Consider the following 12,186-nt stretch of genomic DNA (forward strand, 5'->3'; position numbering starts at 1 on the left):
CTGAGCCTGTCACTGTGTCTATGACGTGAGGGTGGCACTCAGCGTATCACTGCCTGCCAATGACTGAGTGCCCGGATGATTGGTTATGCTCTCAGTCTGTCAGGGCAGTCACATGGGTCGCGGAGCAATGTGTGATCACTGCAGAGCATGAAGCACAGCAGCAGCCAGTCCACCACTATTAGTAACAGGAGGAGTCAGCTCAGCCAGCCCTGAGGAGACGACGAGGAGTCTTGTGTGATAACATCGGAAACCATCGATGTTCCGGGATCAGTGCTTAGGCCTAAACAATGTTGTGTAATGAATGCTAATTACACTGACACTATGTTCTCCTTATGTCCAATCCCTACTATAATACAAACATCTGTAACACTAGTTATTAACGTTATCATGTGAGAAAATGTGATTTACCATACATGGTTCCAGCAATAATGTAACTTCCTCCAGTCCTGTAACTAAAGGTGGGGAATGTGCAGAGGGGCAGCTACATGTGTCCCTGTATAAGGTGGTATTGTCCTATTATATCTGTATGACTGACATAGAGCAGATACACATTACTGACATAGGAAGACGCTGTGACCCAGACAGGCTTATACACAGGTCCTTAACCATTACACCACATTATACACAGGTCCTCATACCCATTACACCACACTATACGCAGGTCCTTGTACCCATTACACCAACTTATACACAGGTCCTCGTACCCATAACACCACATCATACACAGGTCCTCGTACCCATTACACCAAATTATACGCAGGTCCACGTACCCATTACACCACATTATACACAGGTGCTTGTACCCATTACACCACATTATACACAGGTCCTCGTACCTATTACACCACATTACACACAGGTCCTCGTACCCATTACACCACATCATACACGGGTTCTCGTACCCATTACACCACACTATACACAGGTCCTTACCCATTACACCACATTATACACAAGTCCTCGTACACAATTCACCACATTATACACAGGTCCTCGTACCCATTACACCACACTATACGCAGGTCCTCGTACCCATTACACCACACTATACACAGGTCCTTACCCATTACACCACATTATACACAAGTCCTCGTACCCAATTCACCACATTATACACAGGTCCTCGTACCCATTACACCACACTATACGCAGGTCCTCGTACCCATTACACCACACTATACGCAGGTCCTCGTACCCATTATACCACACTATACGCAGGTCCTCGTACCCATTACACACGGGTCCTCGTACCCATTACACCACATTACACACGGGTCCTCGTACCCATTACACCACATTATACACGGGTCCTCGTACCCACTACACCACATTATACACGGGTCCTCGTACCCACTACACCACTTTATACACGGGTCCTCGTACCCATTACACCACTTTATACACGGGTCCTCGTACCCATTACACCACATTATACACGGGTCCTCGTACCCATTACACCACATCATACACGGGTCCTCGTACCCATTACACCACATTATACACAGGTCCTCGTACCCATTACACCACATTATACACAGGTCCTCGTACCCATTACACCACATTATACACAGGTCCTCGTACCCATTACACCACATTATACGCAGGTCCTCGTACCCACCTGTACCCGTTACACCACATTTATACACAGGTCCTCGTACCCGTTACACCACACCATACACAGGTCCTCGTACCCATTACACCACACTATACACAGGTCCTCATACCCATTACACCACACTATACACAGGTCCTCGTACCCATTACACCACACTATACGCAGGTCCTCGTACCAATTACACCACATTATACGCAGGTCCTTGTACCCATTACACCACATTATACACGGGTCCTCGTACCCATTACACCACATTACACACAGGTCCTCGTACCCATTACACCACATTATACACAGGTCCTCGTACCCATTACACCACATTATACACAGGTCCTCATACCCATTAGACCAACTTATACACAGGTCCTCCTACCCATTACACCACATTATACACAGGTCCTTGTACCCATTACCCCACATTATACACAGGTCCTCGTACCCATTACACCGCATTACACACAGGTCCTTGTACACATTACACCACATTATACACAGGTCCTCGTACCCATTACACCACATTATACACATAGTACCCATTACACCACATTATACACAGGTCCTTGTACCCATTACACCACATTATACACAGGTCCTCGTACCCATTACACCACATTATACACAGGTCCTTGTACCCATTACACCAGATTATACACAGGTCCTTGTACCCATTACACCACATTATACACAGGTCCTCGTACCCATTACACCACATTATACACAGGTCCTCCTACCCATTACACCACATTATACACAGGTCCTTGTACCCATTACCCCACATTATACACAGGTCCTCGTACCCATTACACCGCATTACACACAGGTCCTTGTACACATTACACCACATTATACACAGGTCCTCGTACCCATTACACCACATTATACACATAGTACCCATTACACCACATTATACACAGGTCCTTGTACCCATTACACCACATTATACACAGGTCCTCGTACCCATTACACCACATTATACACAGGTCCTTGTACCCATTACACCAGATTATACACAGGTCCTTGTACCCATTACACCACATTATACACAGGTCCTCGTACCCATTACACCACATTATACACAGGTCCTCGTACCCATTAGACCAACTTATACACAGGTCCTCCTACCCATTACACCACATTATACACAGGTCCTTGTACCCATTACCCCACATTATACACAGGTCCTCGTACCCATTACACCGCATTACACACAGGTCCTTGTACACATTACACCACATTATACACAGGTCCTCGTACCCATTACACCACATTATACACATAGTACCCATTACAACACATTATACACAGGTCCTTGTACCCATTACACCACATTATACACAGGTCCTCGTACCCATTACACCACATTATACACAGGTCCTTGTACCCATTACACCACATTATACACAGGTCCTTGTACCCATTACACCACATTATACACAGGTCCTTGTACCCATTACACCACATTATACACAGGTCCTTGTACCCATTACACCACATTATACACAGATCCTTGTACCTATTACACCACATTATACACAGGTCCTTGTACCCATTACACCACATTATACACAGGTCCTCGTACCTATTACACCACATTATACACAGGTCCTTGTACCCATTACACCACATTATACACAGGTCCTCGTACCCATTACACCACATTACACACAGGTCCTTGTACCCATTACACCACATTATACACAGGTCCTCGTACCCATTACACCACATTATACACAGGTCCTTGTACCCATTACACCACATTATACACAGGTCCTTGTACCCATTACACCACATTATACACAGGTCCTTGTACCTATTACACCACATTATACACAGGTCCTTGTACCCGTTACACCACGTTATACACAGGTCCTCGTACCCATTACACCACATAATACACAGGTCCTTGTACCCATTACACCACATTATACACAGGTCCTTGTACCCATTACACCACATTATACACAGATCCTTGTACCTATTACACCACATTATACACAGGTCCTTGTACCCATTACACCACATTATACACAGGTCCTCGTACCTATTACACCACATTATACACAGGTCCTTGTACCCATTACACCACATTATACACAGGTCCTCGTACCCATTACACCACATTACACACAGGTCCTTGTACCCATTACACCACATTATACACAGGTCCTCGTACCCATTACACCACATTATACACAGGTCCTTGTACCCATTACACCACATTATACACAGGTCCTTGTACCCATTACACCACATTATACACAGGTCCTTGTACCCATTACACCACATTATACACAGGTCCTTGTACCCGTTACACCACGTTATACACAGGTCCTCGTACCCATTACACCACATTATACACAGGTCCTCATACCCATTACACCACATCATACACAGGTCCTTGTACCCATTACACCACGTTATACACAGGTCCTTGTACCCATTACACCACATTATACACAGGTCCTTGTACCCATTACACCACATTATGGGCTTTACTTACATTTGTAGATTTTTTTTTCAATTAATTATATTTCCCGATTACTGACCATTATATTATTATATATCACCCTCCCCCTCATTCCCCCCACACCTCGCCCTTTCCTTTAAGGGGCCTATCCATTAGCAGATAAATTTGAAAGATGAACTTTTTTTCGTTCAGTCGTTCAATTTATCTGCTAATGGATAGTAGGCTCTGAACGATAAAATTGCGCACTCCCGCGGCCGACAAATTTGGTCTTTTGTCTCTCCAACATGTTGGTCAATTATCGTTTATCGCTGACAGATATTAGATATATCTGTTGCGGTAAACGACGAAAGATTTTTTAATGTAAATGAATAGAAACATAAAAAAAAAAAATCCACTCCCAGAATGATGTCATGCGATATCGTTCGTCGTTTGCAAAAAATCTGTCATGTACATGTCAGATATCTGTCACAGCAGCCCCAGGAGTTTTCAAAAGATAAATCTTTTGTCTTTTGTCTATCAGAAAGATCTTCTAATGGATAGGCCCCTTTACACCCAAGTTATACTAAACACAGCAGTGAGGCAGAATTTTCTACATCAGAGTCATTTTATTGCAAGATTACAATATAGTTTCCTCCTGTAGTAACACTTGGAATGTTATTTATTGCATACGTAATAACACAGATTACTATAATATTGTGTGAATGCAAGAAAAGCAGATTATAAAATGAGCTGCTGTATCCTGCAAACCTGGGGGCAGACACACAAGCAGCAGATAATGTGGGTGGTGCTGGAAATCTGTAACTAAAAAGAGAATGGTAACAGCAGCACAGAGTATTTCAGCTCATTCAACTCCATTACAACTATGAGCAGACAAGACTGACATGGATACAGCTAGGTAACAGTACAGAGTAATGATGTGAGGCTCCCGGCATACTGGTGTAGTGACGCTGTGCTGTGCACCTGTATATAGATAACAGATCATACATCCAACGCTCAGAGATGTGCAGCATCCTGGCATTTTCGATCAGGTGGGGTCTGTACGTATTAGGAGCCATCCATGAGGAATAGCTGTCCTGGCTTTCTCTCTTTGGTATAATATGGTCCTTACATTAATGATGAGAGTAACATCCTGCACATAATAGTCCTGTAACGTCCAGTTACTCATACAGAGCAATTCCTGTTATTATTCATGGCTTGTGTACAATACGTCATTTCTGTATTACTCATGTATTATAAGCTGCAGGATATGATACTCGCACAGTGCTGTCATTCCCTCCATGGCACACATACAATAGAGATGACATAATATCTAATACATATGTACTAACAACATGCTGATATATACCATGATAGGAGGTAATAACAGGACAGGCCAGTGTATCCATGCAGGTGCCCATCAGAGAGCAAATCCCCAACACCAGAGCGGTGTCACAGTGACAGGAGACAGGAAAGAGGGGCACACGTGTAAGACAAAACCTTCCTTGTTTGGGTATGAGAAATGGACACTAAGACAGTCACAGTATAAAGGTACTAAGAGCAAAGTTAGGATAAAGCTAAAAGACAGCAATAAAAACTACATAACAAGAACCGAGGAATACGGAGAGCTGGTGCAGCCCCAATATATACCTATAATCACCCCAATATATACCTATAATCACCCCAATATATACCTATAATCACCCCAATATACACCTATAATCACCCCAATATACACCTATAATCACCCCAATATATAGCTATAATCACCCCAATATATACCTATAATCACCCCAATATACACCTATAATCATCCCAATATATACCTATAATCACCCCAATATATAGTTATAATCACCCCAATATATACCTATAATCACCCCAATATATACCTATAATCACCGGTACCTAAAGTGACAGAGTAATACAGCTTTATGTCAGTTTATATCCAGTTCAGAATGAGACATAGGGCCATATTCAATTTGGAGCGAAAAGTCAGTTGCCGGACTTTTCGCGTCATCACAGGTTGCAGGGTCGAAAACTTATCGCGCTCGTCCCCACGTATCCCCGTAATCATTCCAAATAGTTGAAAACGGGACCCGGCAAAAAAACGAAATCAGCAAAAAGTCATGTCATTTTTGCCCAAATCAGTCTGACACCCTCCAAAAGATGCTCTGACATGGGGGTTCACTATGGGTACCCCCGAATAGCCCTGCTAAAAGGTATTTGGGGTCTTTAAATGGTCTCAATAGGTGATATTTAGTGTCTTTGCACAAGTGGTGAAGAATAGCATTTAGCAGTATTTTGGGGGTGAAAATAAGGTGTCCCATCAAATTTGGGGTACAAGAAAATGGGTACTAGCATATTTTAAAGTGGCTAATGTGAAGTTTTAAAAATTTTAAAAAATCCACCTGATGCAACCACCTGCAATTAAAAAAAACACCTGGGGCATACTTGGGGACCCCCCCCTGAAATCTATTTTGCTAGTTAGAAGTTTGTCCCCCAACTTTTTTTTTTTCGCCCCCAAAATGAAAGTACCTTTTTTGTGGATTCCTGTGGTACTTTTAAATTTTTCTTTAACACAGAACATCTTTTGGGGACTGTCCAAGGGGTGTATGGTGTTTTTTTTTTTTAAGTTTGTACCCCAAAACCCCAGTTCTGCACTTTATTTTGCCACCTTTTCGCTCCGGTGAAAAGTCATGAAAATTGAATACAGGGATAAGTCAAACCTGCAAAAATGATGTCTTTTCGCAGCCTAATTGAGTATGGTCCATAGTAATTGTCTGACTGACCAATACTGACCCGGCTTATGCCTGACATTTGTTCTTCGGTGGCCCTGACCTTGGCTTGTACCCTGGTCAATAGCTAACTGCCCTGTCCCTATCTCTGTTATTTTCTTTTGCCAGCTGTGGCCTAGTGTGACCAGCCCATGAGACACAACTCACCCTCATGCAGAAACCTCTATACTTCCTTTCCACTAAATCCCGTCTTACAGCAAATCACTAGATCTTACACCTAGGCCATCACAGAACATGTGCACCACCAAGAGGACAACTGGGCACTATTTCAGCTTTACTAACAATGTACAAAAACATTCAGGTCAAAAAGTGTGGTAAATACTAACAAACAAGCGCCACACGCAGCTGTGTTACCCCACATGGACGTCAGACAGGTCCGTGCGGTGTCTGGTTTTCTTGTTACCAAACTCTTTGAGCTCATATTTTTGTAGGTTTATAACAGTGCAGGACATACTGAGGACAATCGGTACTGATCCTACTTAACCTGTGATGTCCCTGTATTATTCCTCCATTACTATGTACCCTGCTCACATCTGTATTCTGCTGGGCTTATCAGGAGCCTGATGCACCTAATGGACATTACTGTTAGTGGTTTATACCAGGACCAGCAGCTTCCCATGTCCCTACACTAACAACATTACCTAATAATGTATAAATTACATAAGTGATCATGATTTTAATGTTCTTATCCTTTGGAATAGTGTAACTGCTTAATTCTAATTAGATCCTCTGTAACCTAGACATCAGACTGCTGTAAGGAGATTAGAGATCCATTTACCAGGAAACCCAACCAGAGAATACTGGATCCAGTGAGATAAAATCAGAGGTTACATATTTCATTATATCACCCATCTCACCCTGTCACATACAGCCCAGTCATCACATGATGTCATAGTTTCCCACTTTCCATATTACATCCCCAACACATTGTCATGGTGACAGATTAGTTATGTCCCTATATTACATCATGTGGTCTTGTTATTTCACAAATAGGCCAATAGCACAATAATAATTTAATACAGAACTTCCCAAACTCCCCCATTACAGGCCAGAGCTTAAGGATATCCATGCTTCAGTCCAAATGGTTAAATTAAGTAACCTGTGCTCAAGCATGGATTATCCTTAATACCTGGCCTGTAATAGCGGAGTGTGGGAACCTCTAATCTTATAGAATAAGGAAGCTGAAAGCCATTACATGAGGAACCTGTTGGAGCCCTATGTTGGTGACATCTGTGTGGATATATAATAAAGTGTAATATAAAGTATATAGGGGCTGATTCAGCAGAGGACACAATGATGATAGTTACGCAGATAGAGCGATTGTCTCCCATCACACCTACGTATAAGTCACACTGCGCACACACAGCGATCACATTGCTATTACGGACGCACAGAGGAATTCATCATATACAGAGTGGCAGGGTGACAGTGTTTCAGGGCGGTAGCAGGGGGGTGGACAGAAAACTGCAGCCGTGTCTGTCCGTGTGATCGCCATGTCATGCAGGCGTGTCTGTGTGTGTGATCACCATGTCATGGGCATGTATAAATTAGCCATAGCGATGGCAGCTGCACCTCTCTGCATGTCAGGAGAGCTGCAGTGTTTGCGGCTGGTCAGACCTGATGCAAATGTTGTGTGACTGCTTAATGTGCGGAGATGGTACCGATGATTACACAGGAGGGTGACATTGGATGATAATGAGAAGGAAGCAGTGGGTGTGGTTATGGTGGTTGTACCTCGGCATTAGCATATATTAGTACCTGCGATCTGTAAGAGACTGCAGCTGCATTTGGTTCCGCTGCTGAATCAGACCCAAAGTGTGATAATGCAAATGTAATTTACCCTTCAACAAGCAGGGACAGCAATCTAGGCTAAAACTGTATTTATGCTTGTTCTGATAATTCCCAATGATATTACAGTACTGCAAATACCGCTGCAATTTCTATATATTTCTATAGGCTCATACACATTGTTTTTCTCCTGTGTGAAGTTTCCGATGACTAAAAAGAGCAGATTTCGTTGTAAAACATTTCCCACAATCAGAGCATGGAAATGATTTCTCACCTGTGTGAGTTCTTTGATGTGTAACAAGAACTGATTTAAGTATAAAACATTTCCCACACTCAGAACATGGAAATGGTTTCTCACCTATGTGATGTCTCTTATGTCTAACAAGATTTGATTTAAGTGTAAAACATCTCCCACATTCAGAACATGGAAATGGTTTCTCACCTGTGTGACTTCTCTGATGTACAACAAGATATGGTTTACGTGTAAAACTTTTCCCACATTCAGAACATGGAAATGGTTTCTCACCTGTGTGACTTCTCTGATGTCTAACAAGATGTGATTTCTGTGTAAAACATTTCCCACACTCAGGACATGGAAATGGTTTCTCACCTGTGTGACATCTCTGATGTGTAACTAGATATGATTTCTGTGTAAAACATTTCCCACACTGAGAACATGAAAATGGTTTCTCACCTATGTGACTTCTCTGATGCGCAACAAGAGCTGATTTCTTTGTAAACAATTTTCCACACTCAGGACATGGAAATAGTTTCTCACCAGTGTGACATCTCTGATGTATAACAAGCTGTGATTTCTGTGCAAAACATTTCCCACACTCAGGACATGGAAATGGTTTCTCACCTGTGTGAAATCTCTGATGTACAACAAGATATTGTTTACGTGTAAAACATTTCCCACACTCAGGACATGGAAATGGTTTCTCACCTGTGTGAGTTCTCTGATGTGTAGCAAGATCTGATTTAAATGTAAAACATTTCCCACACTCAAAACATGAAAATGGCCTCTCACGCGAGTGAGTTCTCTTATGAGAAGCAAGTATTGAATAGCATGTAAAATATTTCCCACACTCAGAGCATGGAAATGATTTCTCACCTGTGTGACGTCTCTGATGTTTAACAAGTTCTGATTTCTGTGTAAAACATTTCCCACACTCAGAGCATGGAAATGGTTTGTCACCTGTGTGACGTCTGTGATGTATAACAAGATGTGATTTCTGTGCAAAACATTTCCCACACTCGTGACATGTAAATGCTTTCTCACCTGTGTGACGTCTTTGATGTCGAACAAGTGCTGATTTCTGTGTAAAACATTTCCCACACTCAGAGCATGAAAAAGGTTTCTCACCTGTGTGACGTCTCTGATGTGTAACAAGATCTGATTTAAATGTAAAACATTTCCCACATTCAGTACATGGAAATATATTCTCACCTGTGTGATTTCTCTGATGTGTAACAAGAGCTGATTTATGTTTAAAACATTTCCCACATTCAGAACATGAAAATTGTTTCTCACATGTGTGACTTCTCTGATGTTCAACAAGATTTGATTTCCGTTTAAAACATTTCCCACACTCAGGACATGGAAATGGTTTCTCACCTGTGTGACGTCTCTGATGTGTAACTAGATCTGATTTCTGTGTAAAATATTTCCCACACTCAGAGCATGGAAATGGTTTCTCACCTGTGTGACATCTCTGATGTCTAACAAGGTCTGATTTAAATGTAAAACATTTCCCACACTCAGAACATGAAAATGGCCTATCACCTGTGTGACGTCTGTGATGTGAAACAAGACTTGATTTCTGTGTAAAACATTTACCACACTCAAAACATGGAAATGGTTTCTCACCTGTGTGACTTCTGTGATGTCTAACAAGATATGATTTCTGTGTAAAACATTTCCCACACTCAGAGCATGGAAATAGTTTCTCACCTGTGTGACTTCTCTGATGTGTAACAAGAACTGATTTAAGTGTAAAACATTTCCCACACTCAGAACACAGAAAAGGCCTCTCAGCTGCGTGAACTCTCTTCTGATGTATAGAAAGACTGATCTGCTTGGTAAATCCTTTCCCACATTCAGAACATGACAATGGTTTATCACCTGTGTGTTCTGAGCTGTGTGTAACACTACTGGGATTATCAGGGGAGCATTTATCATGGTTAGTGGGATCAGATGCCATATCTGCACTGTGAGATGCTGGATGTATACTGGGGGTAATGTGGTTTTCTCCTGGAGAGTCCTGAGAGAAGTTATCATCTAGGTCACAATCTGGAAATAATATGAGACGTCTCCCCAAGTTATTCCTGCTGCTTTGTCCATCTGCTGGGAACAGAATAATTATATGGGAATTAGCCTCCCTGCAGAGCTATACCATACTGTGTAACTATAATAAGACATGCCCGGCTGTACCCAAACATCTCCATACTGTGTAACTATAATAAGACGTGCCCGGCTGTACCCCAACATCTCATACTGTGTAACTATAAGACGTGCCCAGTTGTACCCCAACATCTCCATGACGTGTAACTATAATAAGACGTGCCCGGCTGTACCCCAACATCTCCATACTGTGTAGCTATAAGACATGCCCGGCTTTACCCATACATATACATACTCTCTAATGATAAGATCTCCATCTCAGTATGTGTAACAGAGTGCAGGCATGGTCTATACATTATATCACACACAGGTCATACTAGCTGTATCCTGCTGTGTCCTCACACTCTCCGGATCTCCATCTCAGTATGTGTAACAGAGTGCAGGCATGGTATATACATTATATCACACACAGGACATACTAGCTGTATCCTGCTGTGTCCTCACACTCTCCATATCTCCATCTCAGTATGTGTAACAGAGTGCAGACATGGTCTATACATTATATCACACACAGGTCATACTAGCTGTATCCTGCTGTGTCCTCACACTCTCCATATCTCCATCTCAGTATGTGTAACAGAGTACAGGCATGGTCTATACATTATATCACACACAGGTCATACTAGCTGCATCCTGCTGTGTCCTCACACTCTCCATATCTCCATCTCAGTATGTGTAACAGAGTGCAGGCATGGTCTATACATTATATCACACACAGGACATACTAGCTGTATCCTGCTGTGTCCTCACACTCTCCATATCTCCATCTCAGTATGTGTAACAGAGTGCAGGTATGGTCTATACATTATATCACACACAGGTCATACTAGCTGTATCCTGCTGTGTCCTCACACTCTCCATATCTCCATCTCAGTATGTGTAACAGAGTGCAGGCATGGTCTATACATTATATCACACACAGGACATACTAGCTGTATCCTGCTGTGTCCTCACACTCTCCATATCTCCATCTCAGTATGTGTAACAGAGTGCAGGCATGGTCTATACATTATATCACACACAGGTCATACTAGCTGTATCCTGCTGTGTCCTCACACTCTCCATATCTCCATCTCAGTATGTGTAACAGACTGCACGCATGGTCTATACATTATATCACACACAGGTCATACTAGCT

General features: G+C 42.3%; 1 protein-coding gene across 1 annotated transcript in view; it reads right to left on the bottom strand.

The window, feature by feature from the left end:
* Positions 1-4,718: 4,718 nt before the first annotated feature.
* Positions 4,719-12,186, bottom strand: part of LOC148439496 (uncharacterized) — a 60,166-nt gene continuing 52,698 nt past the window's right edge. The window contains exon 9 of the mRNA XM_088464675.1: positions 4,719-10,991. Coding sequence (XP_088320801.1) covers positions 8,815-10,991 — 2,177 coding nt within the window. The 3' untranslated portion in view covers positions 4,719-8,814. The remainder of the gene's footprint in view (positions 10,992-12,186) is intronic.

The sequence above is a fragment of the Taudactylus pleione genome, unplaced genomic scaffold, assembly GCF_031769625.1.
Source record: "Taudactylus pleione unplaced genomic scaffold, aTauple2 ptg001746l, whole genome shotgun sequence".
Taxonomy (NCBI): Eukaryota; Metazoa; Chordata; class Amphibia; order Anura; family Myobatrachidae; genus Taudactylus; species Taudactylus pleione.